At 35.8% G+C, this 24,918-nt stretch overlaps 1 protein-coding gene across 1 annotated transcript in view; it reads right to left on the bottom strand.

Moving 5' to 3' along the window:
• LRP1B (LDL receptor related protein 1B) overlaps nucleotides 1–24,918 on the bottom strand; it is a 631,173-nt gene that overhangs the window by 192,267 nt on the left and 413,988 nt on the right. The window contains exons 12-18 of the mRNA XM_071746448.1: nucleotides 18,589–18,769; nucleotides 15,511–15,730; nucleotides 12,625–12,814; nucleotides 8,288–8,410; nucleotides 6,576–6,716; nucleotides 4,041–4,166; nucleotides 2,144–2,260 (exon numbers count right to left, since the gene is read on the bottom strand). Of these exons, the coding sequence (XP_071602549.1) occupies nucleotides 2,144–2,260; nucleotides 4,041–4,166; nucleotides 6,576–6,716; nucleotides 8,288–8,410; nucleotides 12,625–12,814; nucleotides 15,511–15,730; nucleotides 18,589–18,769 (1,098 nt within the window). The remainder of the gene's footprint in view (nucleotides 1–2,143; nucleotides 2,261–4,040; nucleotides 4,167–6,575; nucleotides 6,717–8,287; nucleotides 8,411–12,624; nucleotides 12,815–15,510; nucleotides 15,731–18,588; nucleotides 18,770–24,918) is intronic.

Here is a 24,918-nt window from a genome sequence, read left to right as displayed (position 1 = left end):
TGGTAATATTTACAACAAATGATAGCTTGATAACTGATACAAACCATACTTATATATGTATATAAAAGTTCTTCCATTGCTATGGCACTTCCAGAAAAGCCAGGGAATGAAAAACTATAGAAAACGAAGGAGTACCAACCAAAAGAGTAGTCAAGAAAAAAAAAGATTTAAAAAATCCAAAATTTACAAATGTTTGTAAATGTGCTCCAAGCACTCCAGTAAAAGTAGCAAAACACTAAGGCAGTATCATTGAGACTCAGTATTATGTTCACAGATTTGTTTTTATAATTGTCTAATATATTTCACATGGGACAACTTGCATTTTTTCAGACTTCTTTTTCTTCTAGCTAGGTATATGCATCACACCATTATTATGTTAAACTGTGCTTGCACCCATTCAGTTTTGGAAAATAAAAGATCTGCTTTACAAAACCTTGCAAATCTTAAGAAACAAACTGAAATTCTAACCTGAGTCAAAAAGAAAAGAGAAGGAGCTTAAACTCTCTATAGGCAGTAAGACACGTCTCACTAACTGATTCCTAATGCAAACCAAAGAAGACGAAATGAAAAATCTGCCTGCATAGATATTTAAAGGCAAATGTCTCATTCACTGAAGGCTTTCAGGTTGGAAGTTACTACACAGTACATCCTAAATGGAACAGAAATAAATGTCAAAATGATTCATGGTCCTGCAAATCACACCAAAACTGCCCAAGACTGGGAAAAAAAAAAAAAAGTCTAGTCCTTACTAGGCTACTCTAATCACACTGAGTTGTTCTCATCTTGTTTCAACTGAAACAACAAACCCGAACTTCAAAAAGATTTTGAGAATTAGGCATGTAATTAGTATTGAAGTGTTTCTCTTAACTTTTGAAAACCAGCACATAAACTTTATATTTCCTTAGGAAAAGAATTCAAACAGTCATTGACATCAAGGAATTTCAAACTTGGGTTAGCTGTGTCTTGCTGTCTTTGGGACAGAAAATGTTTTATAAATGTTAAAAAGTTAATTAAAGCTTTTTATTTTGTTTCCCAGAAACTTAGGAAAAGTTTTAATTTAAAAGTTGGGCAAGAAGCACCAATCCAAACCATCTCCATCAAATACTACAATTTACAGATCCTTTGCTTCAACACAGAGAGTGTGGGAAGCCAAGTTAACACTGATGCCAACACTTTGTCAGGTAATCCTAGGAAGTGTTTGCTTGGTTTTCTTGGGGGGATGCCTCACACTAACAATAAAAATCTGCTGGAGATAAATAATGGAGACGTGCTATACCAATACACAAAATATGATTTTAGAGACTGCAAAATACAGTGAGCCCATTGGGATTTCCCATTCTACCTCTGTACACAACAGAACTACTTGACTTAAACCATGGCAATTAGAAGTCTACTTCAAAATATTCTCATTTCTACTCATATAATGATTTTGATTTTTTAATCTATATTGAAATAACTGATCAGCTATCAATTACTGCAAATATAAAACTAGTTTCCTTGTTTTCTGATTTATATCACTATTAGAAGAAAAAGGAAGATAGTAATAAGAAATATGAGAATGCAAGTGAATATTCCAGAAAACACAGCAAGTTGTTTGCATGTAAAAATCCTGAGAAATCTTGAACGCAGTTATAGGAGATGCTGAAAATTACATATAGGCTTAAAAAACGTAACAATGTGAACTTAAATAATGCATATCAGCTGGTTGCCAGTCATGAATAATTCAAAATTTAAAAAACTTAAGGGACTAGGACTAACCAGAATTTACTGATTGGATCCCACACATTGCTTTCCATAGATTTGCTGGTAATTGAGGTCATGGAGATTTATATTTATAGAACACAGTGCATCATGGTGCTAGCTAATTACTTTCACTTATGCATGCACTTTTTACTTTTCTGTCAATTAGAAAAGTGTTATGTTGGCTGATCTGCATATTCGATACCATAGTTAAGGATCTATTCATAGAAAGTGCAACCTTTGCTTTGGGTTTATTAATCAAATAAATTGTATTTGCCACTTGTGAAAGAATGTTGTCACTTCATATAAAACCAAAAAAGCTCTTCGTATTTTTTCTAACCACCAGTTCACATTAAAAGGGATCCTTCATGTGTTGAACTTTTCACAGAGTAAAATTACTTACCACAGGATATCATTTCATCAGTTTCATCTCCACAGTCATCTTCCCTGTCACACAGCCAGGATGCTGGAATACAGCGCCCATTCCCACAGGAAAACTGATCAACCTGACAGGTTCTTGCTGTCAAGACAAAACACTCCAAAAATGCAAGGGAAATGGACTAAATCTGTTAGGTCACTTGGTGCATGGCTGTATGTAGAAGCTGCAGGTCTGGAGGGCATCTCCTGGCCTGCTGCAGATTTCACCTGATCTGACTAAACATCCTTCACCTCCTTTGCTTTCAGAGAAAATTGAGGTCATCTGCAGGACTAAGTTCTGTATCTCTTATGTACGATTTTTAGCTTCTTCAGCACATGAGAACATGAAATTTTATATGTAATTATACAAAACCAAGTGGTAGAGGAGAATTTTTGATAAAATAACATTAGCGCTCCAACTGAAGTAAAGAAAAACCAGGGAATAAATATGTCTAACTTCCAACTGGGATATTAATAAATTGTATTTCATATCATAAATAATTTTCCAGTAAGAATCATATTTACACAGAAAAATGGTAGCATAGCCTGTGTGTGATGTGCCTGGATCACTGTTACTAGAATCTGTCTTTGCAAATAAGCAACTGCAATGATTCATTAAAGGGAAATCTGTCTGTCTTCCTTCTGAAAAAATACAGATCACTAAAAGACGTTGCTATATAACTGCAGAAATTATTTTTGAAATCTGATGAACAGTAGAACTTAAAAAAAAATATTCCAACTTATGAAATTGACATAACTTATAAATTTTACTGAAAACCTGAGCCCACAACTAAAATGCTGGTGATAGTGACACAGATTTTGATTCCACATTTAATTTTTTAGAGTTCATCTATATATGATTCAAAATTGTTTTTAGAAAATACTGATATGTCAGAATCCCATATAATCAAAAGACTGTATCTCCATTTGCTGTTTTCAATTATGGTTTTCCTTTTTCTTCATAGAAATAGCCCCAAATTCAACAGAATAGTTTTAAATATACAAGAGCTTTTTTGGAACAGCATTTACCAGTGCAGGAACAAAAGAAAAAACAAGAATAGAAAATTAAACAGCCAACTGACACAGGGATGCAAATCATGGGTCTGCCTTATAAGCACACAGTTGAATATCAAAAGATATCAAGATGTATTTAAAATTCACAGCAATACTGTAGAGGTGTCATGGACAATGGTGCTATTGTACATACAAAAATTTAAATTTAGGAAAATCAGTTCAGTGATTATTTTAAAATCCAACGTACACTGGCTATCACTGCATTTCAGTTTTAAATAGTCACCAGCTTACTGATGCCAAATATTTGGTATCTCAGATATTTAATGATTGTTTGGTATGCTCTACCTACAACCACTAAACATCACTTCTGTACAAGCCAAGGAGAGATTTATTGAAGTGGAACAAATAATCACTTCGGTATTTCCTTAAAAACTCACTATACAGTTAATAAGTTACAAATGCAAACAAGTTCAGGCTACAAGGGGAAACTGAATAACTAATTATGCTTTTCTCAGCATAAAATAAAATTTACTAGTGACATGGCACTCATCACAGCATGCTAACAAACAAAATTCTAACTGCCAAAAAAGATTTAACAGGGACAAGTTTGTACCTAAGCAGTGCTTTAGCAGCCAACCCACACGGAGAGATTAAGTGCTCAATTCCTTTGGAAAGCACAGTCAAGCATAAAGATTAAGTAAAATATAATTTGTATTCCAGCCTCGGTGGCATCAAAATCTGAATTAATTTAAAATGGCAATAATCAGATTACTAGTAGTAGATGGATTCAGCTTTGTTCAGAGCAGTCTTGAACTGTTCATGGAACAGGAGCAAGAGAACTTGCATATACAACCAAGTGAAATCTTTACCTGCACAGGTTTTATTTGATTCATCTTCATTATTACCACAGTCATTAGCTCCATCACAAAGCCACCTCTTGGGAATGCAGCGGTTATTTTGGCACTTAAACTGATCCTCAGGACAACTATGATTGACTGGGGAGAAAAAAGAGTGGTATTTTCCTAAGAAAATAACTGCAGATTAACCGCTGAAATTGATACATTAAATGGTATTTCCTGGTGATGCAGTTAATATAATTATCTTGTATATCTAATCACCATACTATAAGAATTGTTAAACTAACTGGTGAAAAAATATTGCAGTAATTTAACATATAAATTTATAAGTTATTTAACGTAAATTACACAATACAAAGCAATTGTATCCTATTATTGTCAATATGGAGATCCTCTTCTACTAGGTGATAAAAGCTAGCACCATTTTGAAATGTTGCAGTTTCCTTAAAGAAAAAAATTCAATGTGGTCAGGTTTGCAAACTGAAGTGCCTATAAATTAAAGAAAACACCTAAGGCAACAGATGCAACTTCCTAAGGGCATATCCAAAATATTGTATCACACAGAGAGTACAGATTTGGACAGGTTATAAAATGCTTCTAAAATGAGGCATATTATTGTCAATGGCAACATACAGAGCTGCTCTTTACTTACCATGAAATTGTAGGTATCAAAAATTGAAATATGCAAATCAGTGTAAAATTGAAAAAAAGAATGGAGTATTCAAGAGTGAACAAGGTATCTCACAAACATCTTTTTGCCAGCTACTAAGTACCATGGTAAGGATGAAGACTGAAAGTACAGAAATTATTTAAACACTATTGGTCTGCTCTTCTAGCTGTACTAAGTCTATATGATCTATTTCTTTCATGCTAATAACAAGATCTATTTTTAGCAGATGTTTCTAATATTGTTCTACACAGGACACATTAAACCACATAAAATTTCAAAATGCTGGGATAAAGATAATCTCAAGCTATTTTTCACCCACTCAGACATGCACAATCTCTTTTTTAAAGTTTAATGTATATCTGGAAACAAAGGATATTTAAAATGAAAGGATGTCTTGTGGGCTTAACCTTGACATTTCAGTAGCTTTTACCTTTGACCTTTCTACCTTTCAAAAACAACACAGAGCAAGTGTGGTACCAACAGCACATGAAAACTTCACAGGAGTTTTCTGTGGAGGGTTCAAGAGCACTGCATTTTAAGTTTCATTAATTAATTTATGATATTAGCAGATAGGCATTCCAGGTCTCATAGTACTTATGAAGTAACCACTGGAAAACAAAATGGTGATCATCCATGAGATAAAATTAAAAAAAAAAAATTAAAATTGAAGAGTTGTTTAGAAAAAAATCTCACCTCAATGCTAGATAAAGTTATTATTTTAAATTGTAGTTAACTTCTTAGTCATACATGTATTTACTAACACATTGTGTGTGTTCTATACGTAACTGCAAATATTTCAGACTAACTCAAAAAGAGCCACTGAAGTTTCTATAGCAACAGCTGAAAAGCCATTACTGTTACCATACTGGCCACTTAAACTATGTATCATGTACAGATTTAGGGCCAGATTATGATTTAATTTCTCTCTTTATAAATCTTCAAAGAATTACAGGATTTGACCAATGAATGGGTCTAAATTGCACTAATTTAAACAAGAATCAAGTTTACTGTGCCAAAATACTGTCTCTTTCACTCTCTTTATTAGTTAAGCTCCTTGTTTAAGTGTAAGAATCCCCAGTATTATGACAAAATGTTAGCAAGCACTATATTTCAGAGCTGGATAAACATTTTGAAAATAATTTGGACTAAAATCATTAATAACTTACATATGAAGCTTTCCAAATTCCTACTGCAGGGAAAGAAACCAAACTGTCTATGTTACAGCCATACAGAAAAAAGACCTGAGCATTTTAGAGGACCACAAGCTCAGTTTGTGACAGTAACATCAGGGCAGTGTGAAGCAGCCAGGATTTACCCAGGGATGTATAAACAGGACTATCAGCCCTCACAAACACCTCCTCTCAGTCTCATCAGCTTCATAAAGGCTTCAGCACAAGTACATATATCCAGTATTGGACTTGAATCCCTAGGATTACTTGGCAAAGTTCAGAAAAGAGCAATGACATCTATAACACACCCATAGCCTACTGGGCGAAAAAAAATAAATAAAAAAAGAACAGTTGAGAATTGTTTCGTCTCAGAGAGATAAGAGTGAGACTATGATAAGAGCTTTCAGATATAGAGAACAATGCTGCACAGGAGAAGAGCGTATTAGTTCTCCATGACTACAGTTGGTAGGGAAAAAAATATCATATTTTCACTTCAGTAAAGGTGGTTTGGTTTAGAGAAATGATCTAATGATAGAAATAGGAAGCACTTTGACACAAGAAGTAAAGAAAGGAATTTAGACTGCTGCAACTCTAATTTTATAGCAGACAATGCAAGTATCTTCCTGGAATGTCAAAGATATGTAATCTGCTTTCTATTATTTTTCTGTTGTTATTTCTGATAGGGTTAAAAGGTCAAATCAGACATACAGCAAATTTCAGAGTGCTCATCACTGCCATCCAGGCAGTCGTCGTCTCCATCGCAGCGCCAGCGGTCCTGGATGCAGCGCTTGTTGTTGCACTGGAACTCTTCAGCTTTGCACAACTGTGGTAGCACTTCTCCATGTTTAACTAGGAAAAAATATCCAAGAAGCACACCTGTTTTATCAGCTTGATAATAATGCAATAGCACCTCTATGTAAATAGATATAAATTCTTGTTATTGCTCTTCTGATGTATTTTTTAGTAAAATTTGTATATTTCAGGTAATTCCACCTGAAGCCTGCACCAGCATGCAGATCTGAGTGCATGCTTGAGGTAATATATTTTTAATAAATGGTAGAACTCAGAAGAGAAAGGCATTCAAACTGTTTTTTAAATTGGTGCTTAGAGGATAGGGCAAAAAAAAATCAGTTTAAAATATTGCGATGCCTCGTCAACAGTGAAAAGAACACACTCTTAGAGAGTGACCAAATTCTGGTACACGTTTCAGGGCTAGAAAATTATTAGTAAGAAGCTGATTCTTGTATCCAAGCAACAACAAAAATACCTGTATTATGCATCAGTCTCAGACTCAGAAAAGAAGAAAGGATAAAATTCTTCTGAGGTGGACTTAGGTAGCACGCTAAAAGCTTATTGATAAATCCAGAGAAATAGGTTTTTCAACATAAGGTTCAGAATGCTTAATGTGTAAATACCACACACCACTCCGTGACCACCAAAGTCCTTGGAAAGGGTCAGGCAATGAAGTTTGTTGGGGAAAATCAAGAAACCTGCTTCATTCAGATCTGAAAGTGTCTAACCTCTCTTCCTAACACTTACATTCTGTCTTAGCAGTGCAAAGTCCACCTTCAAAATATTTTCTGCTAAAAAGAAAAATAATTTTCCTTGGGTCAAATTTGAGGTTACTGCAAGCCTCAATAATGTTCACTGTGTTATGAAGTAATTCTTACTCTTTACTCATCTCTGCCAGGCTTAGTGCTGGAGACCTAGGTAAAGTCTTACACACTACACTTCAAGAAATAGATCTATAAGATTAAAAAGAAAAAAGCAAAACAGATAATTTTGAGTATGTCACAAATATCAAGTCTAAACTCTTTCAAAAAATATCTGTATTATCTTTTTTTTAATTGAAAAACCCACATTAAATTATGAGCACAGGTTTTTAAATTGATGCTTCAATGTAGATAAACAAGGAAGAGATGCAAAAAGAAAGTGTTATTTGCTAGGTCTGGCATGACCAATTATACATAAATGTATCTACTTGGCATGTTTTATGGACAGTTTCAGCATGAACATTTCCTATGCCAGATTTCAATTTCAGATATTCAGTAGTCGATATAATAAACTGAAACCAGTTTATGTAGAATCCACATAACTCTTAGATACATTAATTTCTGGTATTTCTGATGTACTTTAAAAGAGGTCCGTGAAATATTTAAGTGCTTTATCGTAACAGACATTCTGAAATATTATCCTCAAATACGGTGTACATAGTATTTTGTCTTTTTTGAAATGTCTTCATTATATTAGATAAAATGTCTTCAATTAGAATTTTTTGGGGGGACAATGATCCTGCAAGATCATTGCCTTGCAGGACTGAAAAAAGCCTCTAGGAGACCACACTTTCTTGTTTTATTTTGAGACTTGACTTGATCCCTTAACAGTAGCATCAACTCAGATATTTTTTAACAAAATCTTACTTATGCAGGTTGTACTGTTTTCCTCCAAAAGCTGATTATCAGCACAGGCACAAACTCTGCCTCCAGGAATTGCTAAACAAAGAGTGCTGCAGCCTCCGTTATTCACACGACATGCATTATCACCTTTGAAAAAAACACAAAAAAACCACAATTTTAAAACTAACAGTCACAGTAGAAAATGTTTTTTCAGAACCTAAGCACTTGAACAATTTCATTATTTACAACTACTTTCATCATTTCTCATAGTTTGGTTACTACAGGTTGTAATATGTAAGTCATTTCAGCTACAGATTGCAATACCCTGTAATAATAAAAAAGCTCCCATCATCACCTGAAAACATTGTACCTCCCTTTTTAATGGTAAGAATTACTACAAAATATGTAGCTACATGAAGCATATTGGCATCTGCAGATGTTAAAACAGTACAACTACATGCAGACTAAGGAAACAGAGAAAGGAAAGATTAATTATAAGTACAATGAGCTCTATTGCAGATAGAACACAGGACAGATATTCCACTACTCTCTTCCGAACACATCTGCTGCATCACTACCTCATTCCTTTGGCAACAAGACTTAAAACTTAGGCCCATGAAAGCAAATGTTACAAATTCTGTTTGTGTCACTTTGGTCATGACCCAATTACTTAGATATGCACTGCTGAGGATGTCCAAATTCTCATGACCAAAGCTCTTTTAATTTCAAGTGTCAGTGATAGCCATGATCAAAGCAAGCTACAAAAATTCATGTCTGCCAAAACTTTAAAATAAAACTGCTTTTTTCCTCTTTCAGTCCTAGTAAAAAGCAGGCGTTCCTTCCTCTGCTCAACATTTTCAGATGTAGAACTAAAATAGATTCAACACAATTTTCTCTTGTCAAAGCACACAGAGGAAGCTGCAAACATAAACTGTCTTGTCAGTCATACCTGCATGTGCAGGGAAACATTTTCAAATTATCACATGAACATCAGGTAACCATCAAATAATTTTAGATTTTGAAAATTTTCAAATTTTAAAATGTACTCCAATAAGTCTTACAATACTATCTTTGAAAGCTTCATAGTAAGCTATTCCTAGGGGTTTTTTCTGACCCACCCTACACCATTTCTTAGAAGCAAATGTGTCTACAGTCCATTAAAAACCCACTGAACTTTCAAATAACATTGTGCAAATTAATTCCCACGGAACACTGTGGTACTTGGACTTTTACTGGGCAGGGTATGAGGGAGATGGCAAGAACATAACTGTATAAACAGGGAAAAATATGAAGTCTCTATGGTGTGAGGGCTGGGTCACAATTTTAGATAGAGTAGCTCCAACTTAGTTAGCCTCAGCATTTAAAATACTTTATTGATTCTAAAATATTGCACAAAAATCTACTCTTTTATTAAGTCTGTGCTCACCAAAAGCCAAATAATATGAATAAAACATCAAAACAGATGCATTTCCAACTAAATCTTTTGAAAACCTCAGATACAAAGCCTCAGAAAGAGAAGCCTTGACAATCTCCCACCCAACATACAAAACAAAGAATGCCACTAATGTAAAGACTTCAGAAAATTATCAGAAGCTGCCAAAACAAACCAACCAACATATAATCTTCAGAAGTGAAACCAAAATTATAGAGCACAAGTCAAGGAAATTTGCAGGGATTTAATTAAAGGACATGCATAAGTTTATTGGATCACTAAAAATAATAATGCTATAGAATAAAAGACAATTCAACAAACATAGAAAACACTTTGAAAGCCAACAATGATTCTGAAGCCCAATGCAAACTTAAAAAAAATAAGATCAAAATTAAAACACGAGATCAAACTCAACTGGCCCACCTTGAAGATGAAAAGTTCCTACTTAACCTCATAATTGGGATGACAAACTACAATACAGCAGGTACTTGTTCAATAGTGATAAAAGAGAGGATGAAAGCAAGGAAAATACAAATACCAAGAGTTAAAGCAACAAGACTCTAGATGAAAACGTTTATAAAGTAAGTTTCAAGGAAGTCTTCAACCTGAAGGTGCAATGAGACCTTCAATCTTGCCAGTCTTGCTGAAAAAATTTCTAGGCTAAAATGTTTCCTGAAACAAACAGGATAAGTTTATTTATTGAGTAAACCATGGAACTCCTTTATCTAGCATTTATAAAATCCATTTTCCTCAACCACTGTTCACAAACAGCTATTTCAGATGAGCATTCCTAGAATATTCCTAAAACCATAGAACTACTTTTAAAGCTATTGTATTTTACCAGATTTTAAGGCAGTTGCTGCCCTGTCACTTGCATACAATTAAGTTAGGCTGATTCCTTTTTAATTTGCTAAAAAAAGTAGTCACAGCTAACACAACAACATGCTTGTATCTCAGTCGTTGTTCTCAGAAAAAAAGAAAAAAAAATATGGCAACCATATACATTTGTTTAATCATTTGAAAGACAAACTGAAGCATTTGCTGCTGCTTAGTGATCATTACACTTCTGTGTTTTCATGAGTACTCGTTTAAATTTGTACTTCCCCATAATCCTAACCCCAAGTACTGCTAAAGTTGTGTCAACCTCCTTTAGGATCAGACTGCACATGAAGAGCAGCAGCCTGGGGCTCAAGCAGCTGCTCATTGCAATCTGAGGAGCTAAAACATCAACTGAGTTTAAAGAGAGGTTATTTTGACTGCTGTAAATGGACTTGCACAAGAATTACGTACACATGAATAGCAATCTCCCCTTTCATAACACTGGAAATAATTTATACGCTGACTGTACATCCAACTCATATGATTACCACGCTTTGTGCCACCTTCACATTTAGGTATTCCTGATGCAGAGAAAGCCAAAGACTAAGCCTAAGAAAGCAAAAGAAATTCTAATCTCTAAAGGCAAGAAAAAAAACAGGATTCCTCCAAAAGAGGAATATGACTCATGAGATACAAAGACAGTGCACAATAGCTCTTCCTAAGGAGAAACCAAAAGAAGCTTAATGTCACTACCCATAGTACTAGGAAAAGCAGGATTGGCAGTCAAGTATCCTGCAAAAGACCTCTTAATTAAATTCCAGTTTCTATGCCAAAATTCATCGACACTGTTTGTGCTTGTGTAGACAGCAACAGCAGTATCAAAAAGTAACCTTAAAAAATCAGAGCCAAATGTTTTGAAGTGTAAGGTCATACCATAAAATGAACTACTATGATTCTCTCTGTACCACAGGATTTAGGATTTAGTAACACACACACATGCACACACACAAAAAAAAAAAAAAAAAAAAAAAAAAAAAAAAAAGCAGTTCAGCTTTGTTTAGAATAAGTATAAAGTGCAAGATCAACCTCACTGAGCATAACAGGGAAGATGCGAAAGTCTGCAGTCAACTTAGAAAATTCCAATAGGAATTTCAAGCATTTAATGCATTACTGACCACATGCAGCAGGACTGACAACATCTTAGTGTCTCTGATTTTCTATAGGAACAGTGGAACTGGGAATGTTCTACCTGTCAAAAATGATGATCTGTACAGACTAATCAGATCTATAGATTAATACTTAATATGGTGATCTTTTGAACAGTATTTTGTTTATACTAACTGTTGTTGTTCAGTTTCATGTTTGGTAATAGATCTTAATGAGATATTAATCAGAACTGTTTTCATTAGAGAGCAAATATTCAACAACTCACCTGAAGGCTACACACAGTAAATAGATTCCAAACTTGTCCTCAGTAAAATACTTTGCAAATTTACCTGTACAGTAACAACTGCATTTTCTAGGCTCCTATGACCTGTGCAATCCTCCTATGCAAACCTATGGCCTTTATCCAATTTCTCTACTGATTTAAGTAGCAACAACTATGGATTTTTCCACTTTTTTCAAAGGGCACTTACTCTGATTCTTTGTAACTGCACCATGCACTTTACGGGGGTTAAGTCATGTGGTGCTGGTGTAGACCAAGATGTGGGAGAAAATTACAAAAAATAAAAGGCACACAGGGTCTAAGATTTTATTTAAGAAAAGGCAAATGCAGTAATGTATTTTATGTCTATGAGCCAATGTGTATACATTATCTATTCTATTTTATACTTTCACAGCATCTTTTTGACACACAAGAAAAATGGCAATGAAGGCAGGGTAAGAACACAGAACATATTCAGACAGATGTAATACTATGATTCATTTTTTAGTATGTGCAAGATGATCCATTTCAACATCAGTGGATTGAAACATCAGAAAGCATCTTCCTCATGCAGTAAGTCACATTCTTTATTCTACTGTTATCTCAAAACCACCTCAAAATACTAGGACACTGTATGGGAAAATATCCTTTTGTAACAAACCTTTGGAGAAATGTAATGAATACCTTGCTGTTTACGTGGATCATAAATCTGGAGTCCAAACAAAGGTGGTTTCTCACTTCTAAGCAGTGTCACATTCCTTGAAACCAGATCCAACTGGAAAATTGACCCATTCATGTAATCTGTCCAGTAAATATAATTACCATGATGTGATAGTCCAAAAGGATGATTCAAATCTTTTCCATTGTAGACTACCTGCAGTTAATTAGTGGTAGATGAGCATTAGCAAAGCTAAAATAATTAATTTTTTTAGCATACACTGCAGAGAACATAAGACAGGAAATAGAAAAACTGAGATAAGCACTGTGCCCAAACACAACTAATTAATGCAATAAAATCAAATAAAGAGTGCAGAGTCATCCTATGCACAAGCATCAGCATCTAACTTCAAAACTGCCAATAAATTCATTTTAAGTGTCCTCTGTCAGATAACACAGAGCAATGTAGGTAACCATGCAACCATTATATTCAATAAATCTTTCCCTTCTTCCCTAGCAGGGAAGCATTGTTGTTAACATAACTTTGAGTATCTGTCAAGTATATCAAATATCTGCTTCTTTTAAAGCTAAGAATAGAGCACACGAGTTGCTTATTTTTGCAGAAGTATGAATTAAGTGCAGAGATTTCTTATTTATTTCTGTGAACTTACTCTTCTGTTTGGGTTGAGATAACTTAAAATAATTAATTAAAAAAAAACACAAAACAACACAGTCTGGTTCCTCCCCCCCACCCCCCCCCAAAAAAAAACCCCAAAACCCCAAACCAACTTTCTTTCATGCACCTTTTTCTTTTGGTTTGTTAACTCATACACAAAACTAAGATTACATCCCAGATGTACTCTTGATTTTGCTCATCATAAGAATGTTCTCAACACATGTAATTAGCTCCAGTCTCAGGACTCCTTCACAACTCCTGCAACTACCACTACCCAAGAGCTGTCTGATAAAGAGGAACAAATCAAAAATATTTCCAATCCCTACAGAACGAAACCAAAACTTTTAAAAGAGTCTAAACACACCGTTAAGTAAATTACAGTAATCAGAATGATTTACTTTAAAAAAATGACATAGAAAACTGCAGACCTCTAAATCATCTACTTTTGGGAGCCCTGCCTTTATACTTCATCATTCAGATGCAGTTTGGAATGACTAAGTTCCAGTCTTCTTCTGCTGGCTGGGGTCCTTGCTTGAACTAATGCCCAAGAGTGTATTTTCTATGTAGAAAGAAGGAAGCAGTTCATCAGATGCCCTACCTTGTCTCTAATCAGAGACACAAACCCCAGAGAACAAGGAAACAAAGCCAACTAAATTAAAACTACTTTGAGGTGACAAACATCATCCCCTGTTGCCCTTCACGTTTTCTCTTAGGGCTCGGAATTATTTTGGTCAAAACTCCTCATCTCAGGGAACACCTTTTGACAAAACTAATCCACCAGTCAATCCTCTAACAGCTACTGGTGGAATTTTTCCCCACCCCCTAAAATCTCCACTACACTGAAACTTACACAATTAAAGCTGCTATTGACCCAGGTATATTTTGACCAAAATACCCTCTAGTAAAGATCAAGTTATTCAACATCAACAGCAAGGATCTTCTACTGATTTTTGTCTCTATAAATTTCATTCAAACTGATGTGCATTTTATTTAAATCAGACCAGGTGTTTAACTGATATAGAAAAACACTTGTAAAAGAGCCAGAACAATGCTGTGACACACATTTTAAAATCACACCTGTAAAGACAGGTTCACCAGTTCTAGTGAGAGGCAAACCCAGCAGTTCTCACTAGGAATCCATTTGTGACCCAGAGCAGCTGCATTTAACCCTTCTAGACCTTTTCTGTCCAGGAAATTTAGTAGACAAGGTTCTCTAATTAAAAAATATCTTTTTGCCCATGAACTTAGGCCTCTTCAGTACAGGACCAAAATGGATTTAAAGCAAAAGTACTAAAGGTAAATCCTAAGCCAGCCACTAAAAGAAACTGCAACACTAAAGCATTGGTACAGACTTAACTATTGATCAATATAAAGGATTTAAAAAAGCAGTATTTATCAGTATGAGTTTGTACAGTTACTCCTTTCAGAACTAGAGATCTGCATATTGGTTGCACCACAGACATCATACAGAGGGAAAAATGACTGAAGGTTAAATGAGAAGTCACAAGACTTAAGAATTTGTGACAAAATCATCCCACAGAAGGATTTCATGCCTCCCATTCTCAGTTAATGATGATGCTTCAGTTGTCAGGGTACTAACTTTAGGAAGCAGATGCTAAATCTTCCCCAAATTACCAGACTCCTGTCTAAGCTTTAACTGATTTCCATACATCTGCTCTGTACTTGTTACTTTTACAAAAGAACACAGAACTTCTATACAGACTTGTATCTAGCTAGTACAGATACCAGTAACAACTAAACCAGTTTTTCTCCACCTTTGCACTTGCTGAGAGCTACCCCTCTGCATATTACCACAAATGCTCAAACACGGTGCTCAGATTCATTGAAAGAAGCTTATCCAGTGAAGTCAAATGAAAGCTTCTCTCTAGCAGAGCCAGAGCAAGTTTGTTTGTTTTTTTTTTCTATTGAAAAGCTCTTTATAGCTTCATGGCTCAATCAAAATGTAGCGCACTGTCATGTGAGGAAAAAAAAAAAAAAAAAAAAAAAAGATTGAAAAATACATCAAATTTTAGTCACTTTCTAAAGATGAAAAAAATTTTAAGCTGTATTAAGTTATCCTACAGGAGCCTGGCAGCATTGCTTGTTTCAAGAGATGACACTGGACATGCTGTGGGGTTATGCAGACTTTAAAAAGCTTAGCAAGTATTTTTAACATAACACAATCAAATCCAGAGCAAGAGCATGCCTGTGGCAAAACAGCAGTGTTTTTCTTTTACCTTTCTCTCAGTTCCATTCAAAAATATCCTTTCAATGTGATCATAATAGGCATCACACCAGTACAATACATTGGCATGATAGTCCAGAGTTAAACCATTTGGCCACAGCATCTTTGATGTTACAAAAATCTGCCGACTGTAGCCATCCATCCATGCCTTCTCAATTCTTCCCACGCTGTCATCTATTTCATCTTCTTCCCAGTCTGTCCAATACATCCAGCTAGGAAATTATAAAAATGAACATTGAGATGCTCTCTTAATCATGGGAATTACACTGGAGACTTTTAGCAGCAGTTTACAACAGTTTATCCACAAACCAGAGTTATTTTAACTTTTGTGTGTCTTTTTCCACTGCTACAATTCCTGGGACACTGCTGAAATTCCACTTGTGGTGTTTTCCCCCTATTGCCATCAATAACATGAATACCAAAAAGGCAAGCTGACATGAGAAGTTAAAAAATTATTTAAAACCTTTCTTAATTCCACCAGAGTTATGATATTTTTAAAATAAACGAACAATTTTATTGACTTTGTCACAAACTTCAAACTTCTACTATTTTTTTTCCAAAATTTAATTCGTCTTTATGATGCAAATCTGCTTTTTATTATACTTAACACTACCAAAACAAGCTGCAATACATTTATTAATTATGCATCAGTTTACTAGCTACAGGATAACCTTGACATTCTGTGGACTTATCATCCCACATGAAAGCAGCTCAAAATTACTCAAAAAACTGTTATGGGCACTCAGTACCTGACAAATTTTTTTAGGAAGACAGATGGTTATAAGAATTATTTGGAAAATAGTGGCAGGCAGTTTTAGCATCATTTTATGGTTTGTAATATAAAGGTGTAGATAACCAAAACAACTCTGAAAAATATCTATGCTACTTTGGAAAAATTAAACAAGTAGTGTAATAATTCATCTACAAAGAGTGGTTCAGATTTGATTCTTTAAGCCCTTCTCCATTAGACACTAAACGACACACCCTGCATTGGTTTTTGTTTGACTGTTGTTTTTTGGGGGGGATTGTGTTTGGTTTGGTTTTTTTTTTCTCTTCTTACAGACCTGTTAATGACAACCCTGATTGCAACAATTTGAATTACACAACTGGGTTGGGTAAGAAAGCTGAGGGTGGCAAATATGCTAACAACCACCACCTTTCTCCTTACTTTTTTTATTATTATTATTATTTATTTTCACAAAAGAAAAATGGCTTTATGAGAAGAAACACAAGTCCTGTACACAATCTATGAAGCATCTAAAAGCCTTTTCAGATCATATGACACACAGGTACATCAGTGTGCTGAAAACATTTATTCAACAGTAGGCATTTACTTTTAAAGTCAAATCTAGGATTTCAATTATTAAGCATTAAATAGAGGAAAAACATCACAGGTATCTTAAATGGATCCTACTTTGTCAGCATTGTCAGGATTTAATTGGTATTTCTGTGCCTCACCTTTGATTTCACCAGGTTTGTGTTTCTGAAATAACTTGTGTGACCCCAACCTACTTAACTGTCTTAAGAATAAAGTCCTGGAATATAAATTCTGAATATACAAAAGAATGAAAAAGTGAAACGATAAACAATTCTGTTATCAAATCTGTGTCAAGTACCAAACCTACAAGTCAAAAGTTTTGTTCAAATACACTTTTATGTATAAACATAATTCGATCAATCTGCTTTTCATTGAAGAGACTGGTAAAGATAAAGAAAAAATTGCACCATCATCACATAGGTTTAAAGACATGCAGATATGCCTAGGAGATTGGTTTGGGTTCTTTTAATATTTTGTAAATATATGCTAAGAACATTGATCAATTTCTGATCCATTAGGCTTATAAACTTCATTGTATGTTTGACTCAACACTAGGATTAACCACAGAATTATAAAACCTGTGGACACCTGGAAGCTGAGGCAGGGATGCTGGTGCATATGGTATTTATTTTATTGGAAGACAAAATATGTTTCCCAAATATTTACCTGACTGCTCAACAGCACTTACTGAGCTTTTCTCCATTAACTTTCTGTCTGTACTTATTCTAGTTATCATATCATAAGCTAAAACATGCTTACAGTGACAGACATTTGCATTAATGTGCTTTAATTGTACCTCAAAATGCAGTTAGTGCTTGTATATTGGCTAAATCAAGACTAATATTTTCTAAACATAATTAAAATGCCATAATAAATACTATCCCTCAGGAAAAGCTTCCACGAGACCTATAATCATGAAGGGCACACATTTCTATTTTATAGAAAAGTATTTTATATAATAGCCCTTTTCAGACAATACATCTTCATACACTATTGCCTCTGTCATGCATTTACTGAGCTGGAAAATTTAGCAAAGTAATTGTAGGTATGGTTATGGTTTGTGGTCTGATTTTACATCCTTACTATCTGACCTTAATTAATTGTAGCCTTTCCACAGTCACTTCCATTCCTCAAAGGACAAGCTCAAAAATGAAAACCTGATAGTGTAAATACATACTTAGTACTAGGAAAACAGCAATCATTCCAGCCCCACTGAATTACCTGCCTCCATCATTCTCTAGTGACAATTCCCTAATGAAAGCAACAGCAAATTTTTAGGTAAACCCTAACGATGCCACACTAATATAATGTTCTTTTTATTATGCAGCCTATCACAATTAATTATGCTCATAAGTAATGAAAAGTACCTGTCTCATTTAGTTTTGTAAATCAGTGTGAACAAGGATATGGTTATAATTATCTTCAGATATTGAGACTTAAGAAGAAAGAAAGGAGAGTATTATAAAGCTCCCTTAGTATTAAAAATACATGTAGGTCTTAGACACTCAATTTGTTTGAGAAAAAGGTGAATCACATTGAGATTAATTGGACATAAATTCAACAGGGTCTGGGCATACATATTCTTCTGAAAGCTTCAGGCAAGAATGCTGGGCAGGAGCTAAAGATATTATGGACTACTGTAATATTACAGACTTATTCATGACTCTACAGATGGCAACCTAAGCAAATTTCAAGATCATATTTATAATATAAAGACAATAATGAAACAACATAAATTAGTCTACATCATACCCATTGACAGGATCAACAACAATTCCTCTGGGGTGGGACATGTCTCCCTCCAATAAAGTTTTTCTACTCTGAGCAGCTTTTTCCAGCCTGGCTACAGCAATTGTTTTCCTGTGGCCATCGTTTGTCCAATACAGATTATTTCCAATCCAGTCCACTGCTATGCCTTCTACATTATCAAGATCTGTTGAGAGAGGACAGTAATAAGAGATTAATATAATATGTTTATTATGCACCAGTAAAAACCATGAACAATACATGGCCCAAATAGTTAGATTATCTTCTTGAATCTGAATTTATTATGAAACACAATATCAAAATTTACTTAGTCTTGGCTGAAAAAAATACAAAATACAAGGAATGGTCATAAGCCATTTGTATTTTTATATTAAACCATAACCTTTCACCCTTCACCTGTGTGAATCTTTACTTAACATAATCCTAAACTGTAACACCACACAAGTCACGAGCAGCTTCTGGGATCAGCTCTGCTATTTTAAATCGTTTGCTTTTACCCAAATCACAAGTTTCACTCTCATTTTACAGATAAGCAAAATAGGTATTCAATTTACACTTCTTTAGTTGTGCCTTGACCTTGCAAATCATGTAAAAAAGAACATCCGCCAGTAGAGTTATTCTCTAAAGCCAAATATATGAGCAAACTGCAAGCACTGCAAGCAACACATGAGCCAAGAGCATTGCTCCCATCTGAGGTACAACTGGGCTTGAGAGCTTGGCAGTGGTAGGGTTCCATCCAGACCCAAAATAAACCCAGAATGTTCATTCCACACAGTGTGGAGGTTTCTCAGTTTGCAAAGCAGCTGAACAATTACCCAAGCAACAAGTTTTCCCTCAAGCTTACCCCCAAAGCTATAAATTGAGCTCTGCCACCTCCCACATGATTCCAACTCCTGTACAGACAACAGTTCTAGAAAAGGTTTTCCTTCTCTTCCATAACATCCTTTCCCTTTTCTTTCAGCAAGATCAAAGTCTAGGTGCAGGGGGGGTGAGATGGGGAATTTCCAGATGGGTCTTTGCACTCCTGGGAAGGTTGAGGCACTACTCCACTTCAGGAATCACCCTTTGCTCCTCAGCTGATGCTCCAGCAGCCCTCTGGCATGTTTCCCCCACCATGGTCACACCTCATCTCCAGGATGACCCCACCATTGCCCAGGTGATACCAGAGACATGGTACCAGTCAGGTCAGTGATGGAGCTTGAGCTATGGCATTGCTGGCCACCACCTTATCTGCTCTCTAACCCTTCAACAGCCTCCAGCAGCTCAGGCACTCGTTACCCCCTTTCCCTCAGTCCCTCCAAGGCAGAATTCACTGGGCAAGAGAAATCCACTGCTCCATGTACCCCTCCACCAGAAAGCCCTAAACCTGTGCCCTCCTGAATGTGGGACAATGTTTTTCATGGCACCCGCCCAGCTTCCCTTAAACAGCTCAGCTCACACCCTTAAGAAGCCCTCCAAGCAAGGGGCTGTGTCCACCTCACACCACAGAATGACAAAATGACAGGAAGTTATGGGTTAGAAGAAGACCTTAAAAGATCATGGAAGGTCCATATTTCCCTTCCAAAGCAGGAAAGGGTTAGGGGGTCCTCACCATGCTGAGCCCTCAAGTTCAGCTCTGTGGCCAAAAGCCCTCCGAGAGAGCCACCTCTCCACACAACTTCCTGCCCCTTCCCCACCCCCCCCCAGCACCCAAAAAACCTTTGAAACCCCAACCCCTGGTTCCTCAGAGAGGGCCAGGACCAACCCTGATCAGCAGCACCCCTGGGAGAGTCTCCCATCACCTTCTGAAGGCTGAGAGCACCCCGTTTGCTTGCTTTAGGTGGTAAAACTCAAGGTGAAAATGTTGGTTTTAGGGTTACTTTCTTTGGCATCTTGTCACAGGCAAGATGGATTTAAAAAAAGGGTAAGGGATAATGGATTAATGGTGCGACTTCAGTGGGTCTCTCCACTAAACCTGAAAATTCACAGCACCAAGGTGACGCCTCCCTTTGTTGTGATAAAAATGAAGGTGAAAAACATTTAAAAAACCCCAAACAGCCACCCCCTCACACACACTGCACAAACCTCCTCCTTATTATGATGCTTCCTGACAATAAGCATTGCATTACTTGTCAGACTCAGATATACACTCCTACAGTACAATCTCAATGACATGAATCAAGATTTGAAAAAAGGAATGAAAAATGGCTTTTTCTGCTCACACTGATACCAGTAACGCCAGTGCTCTCATCAGGTTCATTCTTTCTCACCAGTGCTGATGTCACTTTCTGATCAACACTGGAGATTTTGAAACATTTTTCTCAGAATAAACATGACCCTTAGACATTTTTATTGCAATGTCCATAAAAGTTTCGTTATTTAAGAAATGCTGAAATGACAGAATCAATGATCCTACTTAAATTCTGCTTACACCAGAGGTGCACATGTAAATCTGCTAAGCTGAACACAACTGTTTACTATTTGAACTGTGCTGCATGATATGTAATTTAAGGTAATTTTTCCAGAAAACAACTTCACATGAACTCCTGAAATGCTTATTTGGGACATTTCAAGTTGTTATCAGAGTCACTGTTTCTACAACAGCCTTGTGCAGTGGTGCTGTGTTGCCATTGTCTAAATCTTCTCCCAAATTTCTCCACCAAGATGCTCCCCACACCCATAACACAGAAAGTGGAAAGCTCTTACATTCAGAACTTGATGGTACCTACAAATTTTGGTTTGCAGCCTGTCAGACATTTTCCTTGGGACCAACTCTTCACCAATGTATATTTTAGGTTATTAGAGTAATGGTGTTTGGCATCTACCTCATTCCCCAGAAGAAATCAGTACAATTCACAAAACCTTTCTGCTTACTATAACCCACAGGTATGTCATCAACAATACACCAAGATAAAATATGACAATTTTACTGAATAAATGAAATATTGGGCTTTTCATACACTTGGATGCAATAACAGCATCTATGAAAAGTGCCACTGCAATCTCAGAAGCATTGGAACATGATAAATTACCTTATAGCCTTTTTGTTAAACTATGTTTTTTAGTGATTCTAATACCACCACATTACCTATCAAGTTATCATCTGGCATTGCAAAATATTTCATTTGTTACTTTTAAAATGATTTTGTTTTTTTAAAAAAAGCAGAAGGCATTTAAATCCAATATTGAAGTTTTTTAAATTTATGATGCCAACTCACTGTATACTAAAATTTAAAAATAACAAGGATCCCCTTGAGATACTTCAGTCAGTATGCTTACACTATTTAAATGCAGAAAATTCAAAGAAGCTGGTGGCTACTGAAAGTTAAAAAAACCATATAATATTTTCTAAACTGGTTTCTTTTTTTCCTTATCAATATCCTCTGGGTCAATGGCAGTAGAGAAACAGCACAGAAAAATACATATAAATAGGAAAATTATATTTTTTTAAAAAATGAAATAATTTGTCAAAAATGTAGAATTATATAAAACAAATTGAGAAACAAGTTTGTCTTGAAGAAATTAACAATGTCTAGAGTAGTTCAGGATTATAACTAGATGTTCTTTCTAGATTAAATGCCATCTTTAATTCTAACTGTAATAATTTAATCCCATGCATATTGATTATGCTAAATAAAACACTCTGAGATGTATGTACGTGTATAAAACTGATGTCATTTTACACTTGGTAGCTTTTGTTCTGTTTTTTTTTCTTTAACCCTTGAATGGCAAAGTATTATCTACCACCCTGCAGTGACCTGAACAGTAACAGGAACTACAAGTAAAATCTCCAGCAGCTTTTTTTCCAAAGTGCATTTCTTTGAACATGGGAACAATTGAAGCCTTACTACCTCTACTTTTGACTTATCTGAACAGTAGTGACATTTTTTTCTTCTCTTCCTTTATAATTCTGTTTCACATTTTCTGTGTTCATACTGCTATGCCCAGCTGCAGAAATCAGTACGAGTGAACTTGCAAATCACTCCTTGATATTTCTTCTCTCTATTTTTACTAAATTTCAGGGTCTTAATTACTGTTGGATCTCTGCCCAACGTAGCAAGTGAAGCTGAATTAATTCTAAAGTTTCAAAAGATATTACAGAGAGACAAAGGTACCCAGCAAAGTGTCAACCAAACCATGGGCATTTAAGAAACTAGATTTAAATTCAGTCATGGGTGTGGAGATGACATTACAACTTGTGAGACACAACGTGAGAAAACTGTGGAGGGGGAAAAACATTGAGTAAGGTGATGGGGGGGGTCTTGTTTTTTTGTGTTTTTTTTTTATCTGTATTTCTAATACACCTAAACATCACTAGACTTTAGGGGATACATTTTCCCTTGTGATCTAAATGCTTGTCAAAATTCACTTCTCCAGATGGAGGGTATGAAACAGCAGGATGGTGACACACCTAACCCAGCAACCAGCCAGCCTGACAAGAAGCAGCTGAAGGACCAAAAACTTGTGGATCTGTCAGAAATCAGTCAGAATGGGCAAGATCAGTGCCTGCAGCTCACCCAGGTTTTGGGACACTCTCAGCTGGATTTGTTATCTCTGCTGCGTTCTTTTAAAAAGGCAATGTCAGGGCAGCTGGAGCTCTGACAGTGTGAGAGTGGCCTTGGTTCTTGGAGGGATCACATATGCAAAGAGGGAAGTGCAAAGCATGGTAGGGAAAAGAAGAGAGGATGCAAGATGCAGGGAGCCCAAAGCTCAAAGAGAAAGAGTGCTGGACAGAGCAGGCAACAAAGACAAGCCTCAGGAGTGAAAGAAAAGTCCTTTAAGGGCTCAGAGGGGGTTCAGCAGATTTTGCTCAACTCAAGGACATCCTGACATGATGAAAATCAAGCTTGAGTACAAGGACTGAACTGTTCAAAACACATTTTGTTTTTATCCTGCTTGATATTTTAGGTTAAACACAGTTTTTATACTAATAAAACCGGCTTTTTAATGAGAAAGTTTTGGCTTTTTTCTTCTTTGGGAGATGAAACCAATCTAAATATGGACTGTATTAGTATCAACAGCTAAGCTAAGTACTAAGATTAGAATGCTAGATACCTCCTAAACCTTACAAGCATATTGCTACAAATTTATTCAGTTTTATATAATAGCTACAGTGCCTGAGCTACCATGCCTTCTGTGGTAAATTTGGAGCATCTTTGTTTTTTAATTTGAGACAAAAGGCCCTCATGTTAATTAGATAAATATAATCAGAAAGTTCTAAAATAAAGGATAATTCTACAGCACAACCCTATAGAGGATTTTGCATTCTTTTTTGTGAAGTTACTGTTTAAAGTTCACTTTAACTTGTTACAGAATGGTCTAGCACATCAATGTCAATTAAATGAAGCACAGAGTGCCTAAAATACTAGATTAATAAGAAAACCTGATGAAAAAACAATTTTTCTATATACCAAACCCCTAAACAGTTGTTACAGATCTTTGTAGACTTATTTTGACCTTGTTTATGCAAAAAGATCAGTGATCTTTGTTCATATTTACCAGGGAATAATACAACACTTTTAGGCTCACTGCAACCCCAAACACCATAAGAGGGAATGGAAGACAAGTCAAAAAACCCCAGAGCTTTATGTTTATGTTACTTCAGCTGAACAATTTTGCACTCAGGTGTCACTTTCTGTAGCTGGTGTAGGTACAACACTAATGCATTGTGCTGCCTGCTCTAGCAGAGGCCATTCTGGGGGCTGTCACTTATCAACACTCCCCAGCAGTTTCTTTCCCAAAGTGAAAAATAAAAAAATCACAGCTGAAACTGCATGGAAAAACCAAACCCCAGCAGTGGTAGATGCTCAGTGTTCTCAATTCCCAGCCAACAGCTTGTGGGATCAGGTTCTCACGTAGGTAAACTGGAATTATCTGAGTTACTGGGTTGCCTGAGCTAACAGATCTGGTCTTGCAAAACCTGACAGGCACAAAAAATGACAACTTCTAATCTGAGAAGTGACACCTCCCATAGATACAGTTCCTTAGCAGCATGCTGTTCAGAGCAAATATTAAACCATCACCTGCCATACCTGACAAACCTGATTTTCTCTAGTAGCCTTATACCAAGAAATGATTTAATCTGTCCCTGCTGAGGTAGTGTGGCTGGAGGCCATATTAATTTTTTAAATAATGAAAAATACATTAACAAGTTTTCTTTAAACAAGGTAAATTATAAAACTACACAAGTTCTAACTAACAATATAACTTCCTGGGCAAGTAGCACGGGGAGGATTAGAGTGACAATTTTTTAGTCTTTTTAAGTATTAGGACTATCAATAACACATCATTGGATAATCCACGCTGCTCTTCTCTGGATTTGCTCCAGCAGCTCAG

This window comes from Heliangelus exortis, chromosome 6 (genome assembly GCF_036169615.1).
Source record: "Heliangelus exortis chromosome 6, bHelExo1.hap1, whole genome shotgun sequence".
Classification (NCBI taxonomy): domain Eukaryota; kingdom Metazoa; phylum Chordata; class Aves; order Apodiformes; family Trochilidae; genus Heliangelus; species Heliangelus exortis.
The sequence above is the reverse complement of the archived record's forward strand: the minus strand, read 5'-3'. Positions and strand labels throughout refer to the sequence as shown.